At 37.3% G+C, this 18,575-nt stretch overlaps 1 protein-coding gene across 1 annotated transcript in view; it reads left to right on the forward strand.

The window, feature by feature from the left end:
• Positions 1–653: 653 nt before the first annotated feature.
• Positions 654–18,575, forward strand: part of bmp6 (bone morphogenetic protein 6) — a 79,703-nt gene continuing 61,781 nt past the window's right edge. The window contains exon 1 of the mRNA XM_033999813.3: positions 654–1,619. Coding sequence (XP_033855704.1) covers positions 1,214–1,619 — 406 coding nt within the window. The 5' untranslated portion in view covers positions 654–1,213. The remainder of the gene's footprint in view (positions 1,620–18,575) is intronic.

The following is an 18,575-nucleotide window of genomic DNA, read 5'->3' on the forward strand; positions in this document are numbered from 1 at the left end:
TGAGTATGCTAAAGAATGTTAAATGATTCTATTAACATGATTCTTATGTCATTTTCATAAGGAAATAAACATAGTTACTGCACAGTAAACAAGCATCCCCTTCTTCAAGAAATATATTAATGCACTTCCTTACTTAACCTCCAGGGGTCTCCAAAAGCAGAATAACTTTACTAGGAACAAAACTATCATTAGCAGCATCCGACCAGCCCCAATTCTCAAGACTATGAGCAGTTCAGTCCTGAATTACAGTTGAATGACCAAACATTTAGAAATAATTCATAATGCAAATGATTGAATTAAGGTATTTTAAATTTCGAATAAATTACAATTAGGTTAAACCTTTACTTCCTCCCCATTTTAGTTATCAACTGCTGCTGCAGTCTCATCCTAAAGAACCGTACAAATACCTCTACCATACCTGTAGAAGTACCTCTAAAAAGCGCAACTGCTACTTCAGTCATCATAATTACTTAATTATTTTCCACTGTTAAATTCAAGCAACCTGTTCCTTTTTTGGCTGTCATCTCGCTGTGCCACCATTGGATATAAGGGGTGATTGAAGTTTCTTTTGAAGTTCCTGATATCTCATTGGAGAGTCCCTTGGTGACTGGGCGGGATCAACCGGGTTAGAAATGCTGTGGTACCTGCAAGTGCAACATTACTTACTCAAGAGGAGGACTGGTAATCTGTTAGTAGGTATTGGAACATTTATCTAGAAGGATAAACTGACATGGAAATGTACTTTATGGGGTATTAGTTTATAAAACGGAACACTGAGAGATTCCATGGGATGTATTCTACGAGAGGATTAAGAAGATAACTATTGATTAGTATATACATATATATATATATATTACAAACATACATCTATCAAAGTTTTTTTTTTTTTTAACTATTTCAGGGCAAGATTCATATTTTTTTTAGGTGGACAAATATCGAACACTAGTATTGGACACCTTAATGAAGAAAAATGCTGAAAGAAAAAGTAGGACCGCTTTATACACGTTACATTTTGAATGATATTTCTCATGTCTTGAATTTACAGTATAAGGATTTTTAAATGCAGATGCAAACCAGACGTAGCACATCTTGCTCGGAACACAACACACTTGTATAAAGAAAGTTACACATCAAGAAAAAACGCTTTTTTTAATTTTAATAGATTACAGTCGAGCTAAACAGTCAGAACAAAGAAGGAAAAGGATATACAACCATGATAAGCTACTGGTCAGCTTTTTGGGGACTGTGGTGGAGTTCGTGCTGTGTTTTCAATGCTGCTGGAAACAGTGCTTTATTTGATAGCAATAACGAAATCCATTCAAGTTTCATTCATAGGAGGTTGAGGACACACGAAAAGAGAGAGATGCAGAAAGAGATTCTCTCAGTCCTGGGACTGCCACATAGACCCAAACCGCATGTGTCACCTGGCAAGTACAATTCAGCCCCGCTGTTTATGTTGGAGCTATACAATACCATTTCAAACGAAGAGAAGAAAGAAGTAGAGGGTTTTTTGGATCAGTACAAATCCATCTTCACGACACAAAGTCCACCTCTTGCCAGTTTACAAGACAGTACCTTCTTAAACGATGCTGACATGGTGATGAGCTTCGTTAACTTGGGTAAGTCAGCGCTGTTGTGAATATTTATTGTACAGGTGACATACAGTATACAATCACTGTCGCTATTTTTAGCTAAGTTATTACATAATAATTCAATGACACCATCTCTTAGGAATACTCTTACTCAACATTGCTATTATTTTGTTTAGTTCGATTTTTAGGCTGCACTGTTTCAGCTGTGATGCGGTCATACGTTTTAAAACTACAATTATTACCATGTATCACTAATAGGGTGAAACTGACAATGAAAAAATATTTTGCGAAATTAAGAATGCATGAAAAGTCTGTTATGCAGACTTTTTGGATAATAATAATTTTAAAAAATCGAATATAGATGATAGCCTACTTTTCTGTGGATATGGACGCTAACAATACTAATTAGTGGATGTGTTGTTAATGCTACGTAGTAACACCCTTTTTAACTTAAATTAGTACACCAGGTTACTAAATGGTAATTACAACTGTATTGTCATTTTGTTAATCGATAACGCTTATAACACTTCATTTTGGTTGTAGTTGTTGTACTCGTCTTCAGTTGAAAAAAAAAATACTGAGGAAAATTGTTATTAAACAGCATATATGGTATTAGAAAACTGCTTAAAGTACAGTACCACGTTCCTCATTTGTCAATTCTTCTTGAGTTATCAAAGAGTTTCAAAAGAAAACCAGGCCGCATTAATACATTAAAGTGAACAGTTGTTTGTGTCCTACTTAAAGAATTTTAACGTAACAGGATTTGCTACCAAGCAGTTGGATGAAGTGACACTGCTGAGTGATCACAGATCATGGATACTGACCAACACAGATAGCCAGCAGCTTTCCCATTTCCACCAGCTTAGCATGTTACTACTAAGAGAAGTGATTTGTCACTTCAGAGAATGCTAACGTAATGTATTCTGTAATAGTGGAAAATGTGGGTAAACGTTTGACTTAACTCTGAAAATCTGAAAGGCAAAAAAAATAAATAAAACCCTTACCTAATTTGGCATAGAATTGCAGCTTGTGCCAGTCTTTGAAGCTAGTCACCAAAATGAACAAATGTTTGTTTATCTGCATTGTTAGTATTTCTAATTATATCTGTCAAACATTAACTAACCTGTAATAGTACCCATTTACCCCAGTCTAAGTTAATCTTTGTATTGTTGTATAGGGCCACCATGGGTAGCAATTATTATTTTACAAAGGTTTTGAAGCACTTGACACACAACCTCTTAATGACAGCTCTTTAAAGTTGGTCAAAAATGTGATCTTGCCCATCTTACAACAGGGATTTGAAGATTGTTCTGTAGTACAGAATACATGGCATTTACAAAAATAAATGAATCAGTCATGTGAGGGGAAGCACATTTACAAATACGTGTGTGCTACATTGGCAGGTGGTGGACTATACTAAGTGATCCCAATGATGTGTCTGATCACAACGGCTTATGTTTATTTTCAATTATGCAGTTCCCGGATTTGTATTAAGCTGTGCTGCATTGTTTTGGTTTACTTCTGAAATTAGACTTACTTGTTGATCACTTTAATCAGGGAAAGTTCAACATGAAAGGGCACAACAAGTCCTTCCGTGATTTCCTGTGTAAGTGTTTACAGAAGCACTATAAACAGGTCATAAGAAGATAAACACAAAATTGCATGGCAGACACACCAGTCTAAATTACACAGCGCTTTAACTGATATCCATGCTACCTATTGCTACAAAACACATCACTCAGCAGAGGACATTTAGAAAAGTTTAGGGTTGCATGACAACATGTTGCATACTGTATACATTTGAAAATGACCACATTTTGCAGATCTAATTGGTGTGAGCTGGGAAAATACAGCTTGAAGTACTGTATCTATAGCTTGAACGTGTGCTGTATATAAGTTAGGAAAGTTTAGAAGTAATATTAAGTGGTTACATTATCTTCAAAGATATTGTATGCTGTTGACAGTAGAAAAGTGTCTTGGAAACATAGTTTTCCACATAGTGAAATTAATAGATTTATCTGACCAAAAACATTTCACATGTAGGCTACATTACAAAAAAGGTAGAATGTAAGGATGTGATATCTTCAAAAGTGGTCACTATATAAATAATTGGTTCAAATTTACACCCCCATACCCATTTTATTGCAGCAGGAACTACAGCAGTAGGGCTTGTGGCCAAAAAAATAGAGGCGCAGAAAAAAGGCAGAGGGCCCCTAGCAGCAGTAGAATCTTATTATTGTATTCTGACTGACAACACTTTCCAACAATCTATTCTTAATGTTTTACCCCAATTTTGGCTGTTAAATCCAACATAGAAAAGAACAGTAGCCCATCATAACTGTTACACATTGCCAGTGTATGTTTAAAATGCAATGCATGCAACATTAATATAGCATTTAGATTTCAAGACCACGCCACTAACATTGCATACAATACCGTTCTGTACCAGTGGCGGCTGGTGACTTCTAAGCAGTGGTGAAAGTAACTTTAATTTCTTACCGGTACTGTTGACCCCCCCACATTAATCACATTAATACTAAAAGCTACAATAGAAAATACAGTTAGTCCATTTTAGTTTGATTTAAAAACATTTTGTTAAGTTGGAATGGAATCAAAAACAGTCACTAACCATTTAATTTAAAGAAACTCCCCCCAATGGCCCGTAGAACTGATCTTGCAGCTTTCCATGTTCTCGTGCCTTGAAAAGAATGTGCAGCGCGTCGTCCCTATAGAAGAATGTGCAGCGCGTCGTCCCTGTAGAAGAATGTGCAGCGCGTCGTCCCTGTAGAAGAATGTGCAGCTCGTCGTCCCTGTAGAAGAATGTGCAGCGCGTCGTCCCTTTAGAAGAATGTGCAGCGCGTCGTCCCTGTAGAAGAATGTGCAGCGCGTCGTCCCTGTAGAAGAATGTGCAGCGCGTCGTCCCTGTAGAAGAATGTGCAGCGCGTCGTCCCTGTAGAAGAATGTGCAGCGCGTCGTCCCTGTAGAAGAATGTGCAGCGCGTCTTCCCTGTAGAAGAATGTGCAGCGTGTCGTCCCTGTAGAAGAATGTGCAGCGTGTCGTCCCTGTAGAAGAATGTGCAGCGCGTCGTCCCTGTAGAAGAATGTGCAGCGCGTCGTCCCTTGCCAAGCCATGATTTTACGTACGGCATAGGATTCCATTGTGTATAAAGTGGTCCCACACTTGAAATGAAAAGCAAGTCCTCTACATGACGAGTAGTAAGTGCAGTCCGTTTTTCCGTAATGATGTTATTCATGACACTGAATCCCCTTCGTGGTCAGCGTTGCTTGCTACAAGAGTATCCACTGCAAGGACGAGTTTTTTTTTTAATTTATCAGGAATGGTTTCCTGGTTATTGATTCTCAGGGGATCAGTCAGTGCTCTTATTTCCTTTTCTCCAAAGCGAGGATTCTCTGGTTCCTCTACCTATTTTTCAGGATTCAAAACAGACACATTTTGAATGAAGTTGTTATAATCAGATGCCCTTGCTTCGCGTGTGCTTTGGTCAGCTTTGTTTGAGGCGGTTGTGAATAGTTTTGTCCTCATGTTGTCAACGACTGCTTGAATGAATTGAGACGAGTTGATTCTGGGACTTTTTCCAGTGCCTTTTAGCTTGCTGTTTTGGAATATCGTAGTTTATTCAGCTTGCTGAGCCTGTTCCATGTAAATTCCTGGTTTTTTTTGCTCTCTATGCATATTTTCATTAGGGTGTCTGCCTTTGGAATGGTCATTTCTCGTTCTTATAACAACTCAGATAAGTCCTGGAGTTCAGTCTGCACATCGAGCATTAAAGAAAGGTTACTGGCAAAATCTACAGAATACAGCTTTGAATGCAATCCTTGAAATTTAACCTGTTCCCTTCCATCTCTTGACCGGTCCTGTGAGGCATCCTCGAAGTGTTTTGCCAAAGCAGGATAGGTTTGCTAGACTGCATTAACAGCTCTCCATGTTGAAGCCACCCACCACATATTAAAGACATTCGAACTACAATGTGCAATTCATTGGCATGTGCACTCAGCTCACAGGAGTTTTTTGGTGATTGACTGTACAACGAATATAAACTATATAAAAAAACCTTAAAATCATTTGTACCTCTGGTGACTTCTAGAGCTTCATCAACGGCAAGTTCAAGTCTATGATTGAGACAATGCCATAAGATAAGGTAAGGGAAGTCCTTCTGTAGCAGTTTTCCCACACAAGCTTTGACTCGCAACACAACGTAGCACCGTCACTACACAAACCAAGACACTTCAGACAGCAGTTCCATAGTGAATCCACAATGCAACAAGCATTTTAAAACTTCCCCTTTAATGGCTTCTGCAGTTGCACTTTCCAACTCAATCAGGTCCAGAGGAAAAGTTACTGGCTTCAGAAAACAGTAGCCCATCATAACTGTTACACACTGCCAGCTTATGTTTAAAATGGAATGCATGCAACATTAATATTGCATTTAGATTAGATAACATTGTATACAATACCGTTCTGTACCATTGGTGGTTGGTGACTTCTAAGCAGTGGTGTTGAGTACTGATGACCCTGTTGACCCTTGAACCCCCCCCCCTTCATTTTTTTATGCTGTCCAAGCTAGATATGTTGTGACATTTTATAGATTTATATCCAGATTTTTTAAATCAGTAAAGCTATATTTTGTCCCATGTGAGTGAATTACCACATTTACTGAAAAGTAAATAGGGCCAGCAAGACAGTTATTAGCTGCACCCCTGGTCAGCCAATCCACTCCCATACCAACCACGCTGAAATGAGTGTTAGAATTTTCCATTTTTGGTAGTGGCATCCCTTCAGATTTTATACAGTGTTTCCATGTAATCTAGCATTGCAAACAGAGTCTTCAACAATGTTATCCTGCATTCTACCTTTTAAAATGCCTTCACAAGATAAGCCCCAAGGGCTAATAAGACAATGAAACAGCTGTGTTTAAATACTGTGGGGGGGGGGGGGGGTAAAAAAAACAGTGTTATTGTATCGAACTTGCGGTATAGTAAGTAACAGCTTTAGTAGCAAGTGATTTTCAAACGAAATTTGTTAATAAAATCAAGCCGTTAATGCTTTTAAATTGAGTCAATGAGGTTGTTAATGAACGTATTTCATAAATGCCATTTTCTATACCAACATTTCATTATTTACTCTTAGGTTTTTATTTGTCTAATTCAAATACAGTCTACAGTAGAGGTCAGCTGTCATATAATGTACGTATCCAGAGTTCAGAGTTCAGGAAATCACATTAGCACGATTATTTAATAACGAAATAGGCATACTGACCACTTAAAACTGCCAAAATCAATGCTACATACCGATTTGTTGATTAACACTGGAGTTATCATTTACGACCATTGGAAAATCCTGCCCATAGTGGATTTTCTTCTTTTTCTGGTTGCTTTTTAAAATCTCCTTCAGAAAACTGGATGCGAAACCAAATGATGCAATTTCCATTATTCAACACTTCACTCAATCGTGGATACTCAGTACAGCAGTGCTTCAGCAGGGGGGCAGGAGGGTGTGAGTGGCTCCTCCAATTAAAACCAGGGATCAGACTGTCATCTGCCATTGCTAGTACTGTGGTTAATAGCAGGCAGGAGTTTATAACAGAGGCTTGCCTCCTCCGACGGGAAAAAAAAAACTGTCTGGGCTCTTCCAATTAATACTAGGACCGCCATGCGGGTCCATTTGGCCCATTTTATTTGAGATCTGGTGTACAATTTCATTTTGTACAAATAACTCTGCTTTGATTTACTTTGCACACACAAGCTATTGCCTGTTTTGCATGAGCTTTTAAGAAGACATTTTTTTTACACTATAATAATAAAGTAACAGACAAACTAACGTAAATAAACTAACTGTCAAACTAAATTAACACAGCACCTCTATACACGTTAAAAAAAGCAGCAGCAGCTCTTGATTAATTATGAATACGTTGTACAGGAGCCATTTTCAAGACATACCTAAAATGATTTAACAGAATGGTGAAGGAATTCACCAGAATGGAAAACACCATATTTGTGTCTGATTCAGGTTTTTTTCAAGCGCTCGAACAATTTCTAACTTTGTACTTGTAGCAAGAGAGACGCGTTTCAGTGTTTGTTTACATGCCATTTTGTAGTGATAGTGACGAGGGGCACTCCAGGAAATCAGAATACATTCTAGGAAGATTGAATAAACCATTTGAATTTAAGTTTGATGATGATAAGTTATCAGGATGCAAAACAGTACTGTATCAGTTGTGAACAAATTGCTAGCGGTGCCAAAAAGGCAAAGTTCCTGTTCCTTTAGGTGGTGTTCTCTTAGACGAAGTGTTCTCTTAGGAGGTGTTCCTATACACGGAGACTACTGTACCGAAATGATACCTCATGCATTAATTTGTAAAGACTGATTTCACAGTGTAACAATTTTTTTTTTTGTTATTTCCTAATTGCTTATGCCTCAAAAGTATAGAAAATGGCTATTATTCCCCACAAACTTTGCTTTTGTGACCAGGACAGTGATATTTTGAAATTTACCTATTTTCCAGAACATTCCAGATAGATTCAGTGCTGAGTAAACTTGGAGTAACTTCTAGAACTTTCTAGAACTTTCCAGTAATATAAATAGTAGTATAAATACAGGGGCCTTAAGCCCACCAGTTCAATTTAGTTCCAGCAGACGCATTTTGCTATGTCTGCGGCCAATTTATCAAGACAAGAGCGAAAAAGTACTCCGTGGAAGCATCTGCTAAGATGTGTGAGGCCTACAAGGCATATTTCGGCATGCCTGTCGGGGATGAAGACAAACCCTGGGCACCTCATTTCACCTGCGAGCACTGCAAAAAACCTCTGGAAGGTAAGATGGACAATTGTTGCTCGGAATTTTACGTTATAAAATTTGTTAAAATTTTTAAAATTGTAAAAGTTTTTAATTTTACAAGGATGGTACAGAGGGGAAAAGAGAGCCATGAAGTTCGCTATCCCAAGAATTTGGCGGGAACCCACTGACCACTCAAGCAACTGCTACTTCTGCATGGTGGACCCTTCCAAGCGGACCGAGTTCTCTGTGAGGAGGAACAACGTCAAGTGGGAGCCACTGGTGGACCCCCGGAAGGTGCTGATGCCACCACTGCACATCAAATTGGGCCTTATGAAACAATTTGTCAGAGCTCTAGATAAGGAGTCGGCAGCCTTCAAGTACCTTCAAGACTTCTTCCCTAAGCTGTCTGAGGCAAAGGTCAAAGCCGGTGTCTTCGTCGGACCACAGATAAAGAAGATCCTGGAGTGCAATGAATTCCCCAAGAAGCTCACTAGTAAGGAGAAAGCGGCTTGGAACAGCTTTGTCACAGTGGTTCGGGGCTTCCTGGGCAATCACAAGGCCGAAAACTATGTGGAGCTGGTTGAGACTGGTGAAGAACTACGGCACAATGGGCTGTAGGATGTCCCTCAAAGTCCATATCCTTGATGCTCATCTTGATAAATTCAAGGAGAACATGGGAGCGTACTCGGAGGAGCAAGGCGAGCGCTTCCACCAGGATATACTGGACTTTGAACGCCGCTACCAAGGACAGTATAACGAGAACATGATGGGAGACTACATTTGGGGGCTGATTCGTGAAAGTGATTTACAGTATAATCGTAAATCTCAAAAAACTACTCCTAAATCTTTTGTAGTCATTTTTGTATTACTTTAGTATAAATATATGTTAATTTGGATTCATATGTTGTTCTTTTCTGACTTTATGTGAACGAAAAGACACAAATTCGCCCGTTTTCTCATTGGAAATAGGTAAATTTCAAAATATCACTGTCCTGGTCAGAAAAGCAAAGTTTGTGGGGAATAATAGCCATTTTCTATACTTTTGAGGCATAAGCAATTAGGAAATAACACTTACTACCCAGGAACAAAAATTGTGTTACATAGTGTAAATGAAATGCCATTAAGTGGGCTTTTTATTTTGACATCTGCAATGCTACTACCTATTTCTGTATTTGAATTCATTTAAGAAATGTTTGACATTTCTGATATCTTTTTCTAAGTCTTGACTTAAAAATGCTAGATTCAAAATAAATAAATAAATAAAAAGAAAGGTTGTATTAATCCACTCAGAAGACCTCACCTGCAGTCTAAAACCACCATTATTTAAAGGGCTATTGCTTCAGCAATGATTTAAGATCCTTTGTAAACAACAGGCAATGAAAGCAGAGTCTACAAGAAAGCCCACTGTATAACTTGCACAAAGATACAGCCAGATGACATATGCCTTATTTACCTGACATAAAATAGGCTTGTAATTCCAGTGTCTATGAACAAAGACTTAGTTATGTAAGTCTGTTTTGCTGTAGTTCTTCTTTCCCTGAGGTGACCTGTGTTTTTATAGTATTCAGTGCTCTAGGAAGGTGACTGCAGATTCAATCTGCTTTCCTGGCACAGATGTTTTCTGAGACATGTTATTTTCTACGTTGGAGGTTATGAGTTAGCTTACTTATTAGCATAATGTTTACGTGAAATCATTCCTGACACCTATTTGTAGCAAGACGAGCTAATTTGACAGCTGAAACCCTATACCCCTCTGTACCCATCTGATGGTTATGTGCTGTCTTCTCACTGTCTGAAATATCATAATCTGGCATCGGGGTGGCAAACTAGAGTAATGTATAACCACCACTCTCTGACATGGTGCCTGTTAGAACATGTTCTGTTATTGAATGTTTAATCTGTGTGGTGCAATAAAAGTTCAGACTTTGCGAAATCAAACCTAGATGATGCACAGCCACTGAGTAAACACCAACGCAAAACAAACACAAGGGATATCATTTTGAAATGAAAACATTTAACTGAGTTATTCAAGTTCCTCACATACCATCATCTAACAAATGTGCCCAAATGCTGACATCAAAAAAGTAGGAAAACTCCATATGATAACTAGTCGTCTACCTGTTTGTTCCACAAAGAAATATTATACTTGTGGTGTGTCTCAGCAGATTTACACTGCTGCTGGCGCCTGTCTCCTAAGAAGCTAGGAGACTATTGGCTGATGCTGCATTTACATCAGCTGTGGGCCAAACCAAAGTGAGTATGTTATGTATGAATAAGTCATTTATAAGGAAGTTCAACAAAGTTAAGTTTTAAATAATACAATACAGTACAACTGTAATTTTAATAAATACATAATATACATTATTGATAAAAATTAACACCCCACCCCAAATGTTTTTGCTCCCCATTGAAAATTGAAAATTTATAAATAACCTTATGTCCCTGCCAAAGTTCTGAATTTCAGATCACACTATGTCTGGCATGCAGGAACCGGGGCAAAATACTAAAATCCTAGCAATAAAAAAGACTCCTTACTTTCTGTTATGAAAAATGTACTTCTAAAGAAATCTTCCTTTATTCTCGTGTGTGACTTGGCAGTTAAGTAAGTACCTGAACTTGTTAACTGCTGTTTACTTTTTATATTTAAATTCTTATTTTTGTTTGGGAAACGTAAAGTAAAAATAGAAAATGATATATCATGCACAAGATACTGAAATTGAAGACCGGTTTTACTGAATGGTTTGAATTAGTGAATGCATGTGCTATTAAGTTGTGGTTGTAGAAGGTTCATTTGACGGTATTGGTTTGTTTGTGTCCGAGAAAAAGGAACCTGTCACATAGATTGTCTACTTGACTAATGTTAATTGTATAAAATGTTAATTAAAGAATTAGAAAACGATTGAGTGCGAACAGCCAATCAGCTTCCAGATCTAGCGGGCTTCTAATTTGCATAGATGCCCGTTGGAACATTGAATTGAAGTGCTTAACTGTGAATTAGATTTTAAATCAATCCACACATAAATACCAGCTTTTTCCCTTAACATTCTAATCTACAACTAATCTGATAACATAAAATGATACTTAAACATACTTTCTGACATTGGTCTAGAGACAAGCGAAATCATGTCTGTGATAGGACACAGTAATGAAGGCTCGATTCGCAGCTACTGGACAGCAAATCAACAGGAAAGACACGATTGGTCCACAATTCTGTCATCAGCTGGATACAAACAACACCCTCCCTTAAAACCAGCCAGTCAAACTGCCAACCCTGTTTCAGTTCTTTCCGTACCAGCCAATCCACTCCCTGCCTGCTTGAATGATGCCCCGCCTCCAACAAGTTTCGAGTCCGACTCAATACTAGCGGACTATTCAACAATTGTACATATCCAGATAAATTATAATAAGAGTAAAACCCCAATAAATAAATATGTTAGCCAAATAATAATAATTTTAATAATAATAATAAAGTTTTCTCAATGTGTATGTCGTTTTTATATTCTAATTATGTTAGGGACTATTTTCCTTAGCAAAAGGTTACCCGGCGAAATATCAGAAGTTCAAGGTAAATATAGGTTTTAAAGTTTTTTTTAAAGAGAAAGTAAAGAAATAAATCGTTTTCTAATAGTGGTAGAGCCCTCTCGATATGGTCTCCCTTGACTTTCGTTCGCGCCCTCACATACGGGACGCATATCTCCAGTCGCGGTCATCTACCACACGGTAGAGCCTGCATCGACGTGCTCTATCGCTTAAGCAGTACAGACAGATGTATCAAACTGATAAAAAAAAAATAATGGAATGACACAAATGTGACATTTGTTGATTCTGAATTGCTTTATAGATAGAGGATAGAAGATATTCTCAAAACATCCAGTAAATAAAATATGTATACGAAGGCCTCATTACTCTCCAAGAAGCTTAAACGGTTTTCCTTTCCAGCAAATACAAGCAGCTAAAAGCCTGTGGTTTCCTCCACCTTTGTAACTGTGATTAATAAATACAGCTGTGGACAGGATACCAATCCCCTGTAACTTCTTGTACTTTCATGTTTTTTTTATATTTTTAAAACCTCTGTGGAACTAAATGAATGGTCTGTCTTATGTCTTCTTAAATGAGGCAACGCCACCCACATACTGGTATCAACCAGCATTGTTATAATACTTTAGTGGTGACTGGAGATCTATATTTCATGAGATTGGTCCAGTCTAAATAAATTGAGATTTAAAATAGGAGTGCTTTTTTAATGGTTAGGTAAATCTGCATGGACTCAGACTTAAGCTTATTTTCATCAGAACTTGCCTTGGTTACTTTAACTCAGAGTTGTAAATGATGTAAGCAATTACTCACAGCGAATGTGATCAAAGACTCGTTGTTTAAACAGTCGACTGTGTACACCAGGGCTCTTCAACTAGTTTTTTAAGGGGGCCAGATTGGAAAAAAGTTAGGAGTAGGCAGGCCAGAAGTATTTTACTCTGCACATTTTTAAGCAATGTAATACATTTTATATAACATAATTTTGAATAAGACTTACAAATGTTACCGTATGGATAGTACTTTAATAATAGAACAGAGTGAACATTTAACGGGGTATCATTCCAATCATTTTAAAATGTATATGACAGATTAATAATATAACTGTTAAACTATAATATATACTATTATATACTAGAATATACAGTCTGAGAGTGAGAACTGTGTGACAATGTGGTTGTAAGTAAGGTAATGATGTGACTGAAAAAAGCATAAAAATGCACACAAAAAACGATTTGTGAGTGTGCCACTTAAAACAAATAAACTGGTGTCTTTATTTCTATTACATCTCTGACACAAAAATGAAAACTTGAATAAGTTAAAAACAAACAGATTAGTCCCATGGAAAGGGATAACAGTAGCACGTGGGAAATGATGATCATGTTTATATGTTTTCTTTAATTTCCCAAATAATGACATTTTATGTTTCTGACCAAACTGTTAATCTCTTTTGAATGAAACAAAAATCAATGAGTGCAAGATCGCACAAGAGTTGCACAAGCACGTTGGTAGGGAGAGATCAGCACCTCTACTTTTGAGCTTCTAACTGCTGTGCCCTCTGGATAAGTATTTCCAAAAGCTCCAGTTACAGGTATTTTCAGCAAGAAAGCTTACTTAAGAAAACGGTATTAATATGAATAGTTTCCTCCTGGCAAATCCTACTGTTTCTCATTTTTGTTCCGTTTAGATGCTTGATAACCAATACCTTAATAATAGTTAAAAAAGACGTGACTCAGAAGCTTTGAATACCATATTCAAGGTGTATAATCATTTTTGTATCCCTCTACACGGAAGACCTTTGTATATTGTGAAAGCACACTTGCATATTCATTACAGATTTGATGTTTTTAACATATACACTGCCCCAGTAATAGGACTAGGTGTGGGAGTGTGCTAAATAATTAAACAGTGATAGAGTGTAATGTACTATTATCTATCATCTATCATCTGAATTGGTTTCTCGTTCAGGTATATATTGTTGCACATATAATTGCTTAATAGATAGTGTACAGAGTGATTATGATATATCCATATATCAAATCTTGTATAGACATGTGCACTTCTTTGCATAGCTATATCATATATGGTGTATGTTAGCATAAGGAATAATAGGGGCTAACTGAAATGGTTGGGATTAGGCTATGTAAATTCACGATCAGTTTGAAATGTTTGCGACCTTTTTGAAATTCAGTCACGGCTAGGAACCAATTGTGTTGTGCATGCTGAGATTTTCTCATCAGTTCATCACCCATAAAACATTTCTACCCGCAACTCAATGATAAATAAGATGTAGCGTGGTTGAAGTGCAAGGAGATCAAGGACCACGGTCGTGTGTGAGTAATGCTGCTGCTGCAGGACAGAAGGTTCCTGTATTTACTGAAACTTCAGATAAGACTGTTTAGGCAGCATCATAGAATGTGTCTGGTCCAGGAAAGGTTATTTGGAATTGGTGCTGCTAAGTATACAATATAGGCTATCTAGGGAAAAAAAAGAAACACCTGACTTAACATTAAAAGCGATGACCCTGAATTAATGCGACAAGTGTCCAAGGTAGAGGGATGTGTGACGATTCTTTAATGATAACCACCACTAACTCCTTGAGGAAAGAAGGGTGTTGACATGTTTTTTCCAGAATGGCTCATAGAGTAGTATCTTTGAGACTGATCATTATGGATTCTGAAACTTACAATCAGCAATCAGAAAGCCATGATGGGAACTGACTTGCAACAGGGAGGTGCAGCTTTTATATACTACAGATATAGATCATGGACGCAAATAATTAACCCAAAGTGTCTCAAAATACAGCACACTTAGATTGATGGCTTTCTCTTGCTGAACACCCCTAGGCGTGCAAATCTTGGACCATATTTGAACACCATGTTGTGTGTTATTGCTTTCATAGGAACATTGGGCTCATTATTGCATACTCACATAACTCTGCAAGCAATCTGTCTATATTGTCATATATCTATCTACTTTCGTGGTTATGTACTGGATTTGTTTGATATAAGCAAGAGGAACAGATTATGATAACATTTCTACACATCTCTGGTAACATGTGGTCCGGAATGCAAATAAATGTTGTTGTTTTTGTGAAACAAATACTATATTAGCATAACGTACATTCTAGCAATGATTATAATTAGGGTTTCTGTTTTTTGGGCTTTATTAATTGTATTTTTCGGTGCTTATTTTTAGCTATTTTCGAGTTTTATGTAAATTGTTTTTTTTCGGGGCTTTCGTTTTTGATATACTGTATGGAATTAGTGTTTTCGGTTACTTTCCAAAATGCTTGAGCATTTTCTTTCTGCCAAAATATGTATAGTAACTCGACAGTACTTGCACACTGAAGTTGTACCTTCTTTCCTTTGCTGTCTTCCACAATGAAATCCCTATGGTCACGAGCACATTCTTCTGGGTTTTTTGTGTGTAGGCATTTTTGTACATTTCGCCACAATTCTGTTAAATCCTCGATATATTAACTGTAATACAGCTTGAAATCCCGCTAGCAAGTCTCCATCCCGATTGCTATCTCGTTTTAAATCTCGCAAGCGGAGTCTCCAATAGAAATGTAGGAATGTGCTATCATTCAGTATTTGGGGCGGGTTTAAAGTATTGAGAACGAATCACTGATAGATGCAAGTCAGAAAGGCGGGACATTGCCCAGCAGCACTGAGAAATGTATTTATTATTATTTTTGTAGTAGGTTTTATTTTTTAATGGAGAAAGGGTAAAGTCAATGTGAATAGATTAACCATTTCCACAGTTTTTCTGGTGTTTTCCGGTGTTTATTGGCTATCCACCGATTTCATTTTTTTTGTAGGGGGGGTGTTTTATCGGGTTTTATCGGTTAAAACTGAAAATCAGAAGCCCTAATTATAATGTTCATGTGTCCAATATGTTTTTACTCTCTTCAACGGACAAATTCAGAAGGCTGTGGAAATAAACTTATTCCAAAATATACTAGTGGACTGCAAAAATAATCTTCTTGAATATCTACCGTCGGCCTTACAAAAAGCAAAAAAGTTAATAAATGGTCAGTTTTTAAGGAATAGCCTAACTAACTGACTAATAACAATGTCTTGGTTACAGGAAGGTGAGGGTAAAACATAAATCATAATCCTACAACCCTTGAAGGAAGATGGAGGGAACAGAATGTGGCTTGGTGTGCCTCCCTTTCCATCTTCCCTGTGCCAGTTTATAAAGATGAAGTGGAGGAGGACATGCCTGAAAAAACAACTGCTGTGAGGTGGCTCTTTCTTAACACGCAGATCCAGTCTTTTAAGAATGGTGTAATAGAGCTATTATGTTTTAAAGGCTTTACTGCTGACAAGTTTACGAGCCCTCAAATGCATATGGGTGGGTTTCTAAACATGCTGTGGTGTAAAACAAGCAGAGACTGGGGTTTAGATTGAGCTCGCCATTCAACAGTTCCGTTCTTACACCTCGTATTTCACAGATTATTTTTGTAACCATTCGAAAAACTACTTTTAGTCGAGTTGCAGAGGCTGTGAACTGATTGAGAGCATTCTGTCCAAAAGAACACTCTAAGATTCAACACGAGAATTTAGTTTGGTGATCTCAGAGACAATCACAAAACCACCACACAGTCTGAAACAGGCACAACTGTTTTATGCCATGTACAGTATGTCATTTAGGTCAGGATTGAGGTGTATTGGTGGAGCTTTGCAAAGAAGCTAAAATAGTTACTGCTTTGGCCAGAGTTTGGGAGAGACGCCTTTGAGATAGTGTGTTACTGATATAACTTTTTTTTTTGTGTGCACCAGTGGGCCCTCACATTGATTGTATTTATATTAAAATGAATTACAACCTACGGGGACAGTACTGCACTCATGACAGCCTCTTATTTACAGCAGAAACAGTAACAAATGCAAGTTCAAAATAGTTATTAAGTAAATTAAAAACATTTTAAACATGTACCAATTTCATTTTGAGGGGAGCATCAAATATGAGGGGTAACTTGGAGTTGGTAATTGGTTCATTATTAAATGATGTTTTTTTCACATTGTGTGAAATTTTATCACAAGGGCCTACATTCTTTACTACAGTAGTTATTGATGAAGATAAGAATGTAGAATCAATTAGTGACAAAAAATACTGATAAAATGAACTACTACTGTATAGTAATAGTTTAGTTCAGTAAAACCATATTGTATTTGCTCATTTTGATCAGTATAGTAATAGTAGAGTTTAACTAGACTACAACGTTGCTGTGTTTTTTTGTTTGATTTATTTTTTGTTAGGACAATGTGCTGTTTTAGCTCTGGAAACACACGCATTCTTATCAATGGATGAACTAATGAACCATTTTCAATGGCTACCTGTGCAGGGTTCAATTAATTTTAAAGTATGACGCACTTACAAGATAGTACGGGTCACCCATCTCATCAAGGCGGGTAGCACAGAGGGGGGGAGGGTGTGGGAGGATTTTAAAAAAAAGGGATTAAAATGGTGCATTCTGGTGCATTTTTGGTTTAAGCTTGTGCTAGACTAGTAGTGGTCTGCTTGTAGTGTCTGACAAAGTACTCCATTAGTGCAATGAAGGAGCTTTATTTCAGCACTGCTCACAGCAAGGCAAGAGCAACAAGGAGAAAAATGACTGAGCATCAAGGTCCCTGCAATACAAGACTAAAGAAAGAACTGGTATTTGTTTTTAATCAAAGCAGTTTAATAGTTATATATTGTACAAAGTATAGAATATTCTAGGGCTGTAACGAAGGGTACATTTTGACCTTCGAAGGTTCGGAACACATTACAGAAGGAAGGTTTGAACCTTCAATGGTGCTAATTTGCATAATTTACTGGTGTCGTCGCCATAGCTACTTGTTTATATTTGATTGGAAAACCTATTATTTTACAGGTAATCCATATAAATGGAATAAAACATTAAATGTTTAAAAATACATAGAACAGTAGTCATGTTTTTATAATTTCAATAAAAATACACATTTTTTATTTACACGTAATTGATGCTGCTTGTGATATATACAGTAAGCTTGCTTTGCAGCAGCACCAACTGCAGCGGACTCTGGCAAAACAAAGCTTTATTTAACAGTCACTGATAATACTGCTAATAATTGAACTTACGCTTGTCAAGTGACCCCAGAGGTTGATTGTGCCTCCATGATACAGCAACAGTCAACTGCATAGTTTGCATTCAGCTTTTTTTTTGGTCATCTGGGCATTAACAAAAAAAGCCCAAACAGCAAAGAGGTTTTGAGACATTTCAATCAATACAGCTTACAATATACAACGCTTTGCTGTCGAGATGGCGAATGAAGAAATTAAAGGTCTGCCTCTGGATAAATTAGTGTTAGCGTATATTTTGTATGTTTCAAACATATTCTACCATAGCACTTATCTTACACTGTCTTGTACAATAGATATTTTATTGAAGCACTACAACTGCTATAGGTACCACCCCGATGCTTTGGCATAACATACCCTGCTCCATACACGGCAACGGCGCCATATAGAGTTGCTACGTATTTGGTAGTGGATTTTAATAGAACTTTTGTTTATGTAATATGCATTATACAAATCAAAAGATCGAACACAGCCCTAGAATATTCATATCATGTGTCTGACTCCTCATCCGAAGGGAGGCCAAGCTTCTATGCAGCAACACCAACTTCT

Source organism: Acipenser ruthenus, chromosome 4 (assembly GCF_902713425.1).
Source record: "Acipenser ruthenus chromosome 4, fAciRut3.2 maternal haplotype, whole genome shotgun sequence".
In the NCBI taxonomy this organism is placed as follows: Eukaryota; Metazoa; Chordata; class Actinopteri; order Acipenseriformes; family Acipenseridae; genus Acipenser; species Acipenser ruthenus.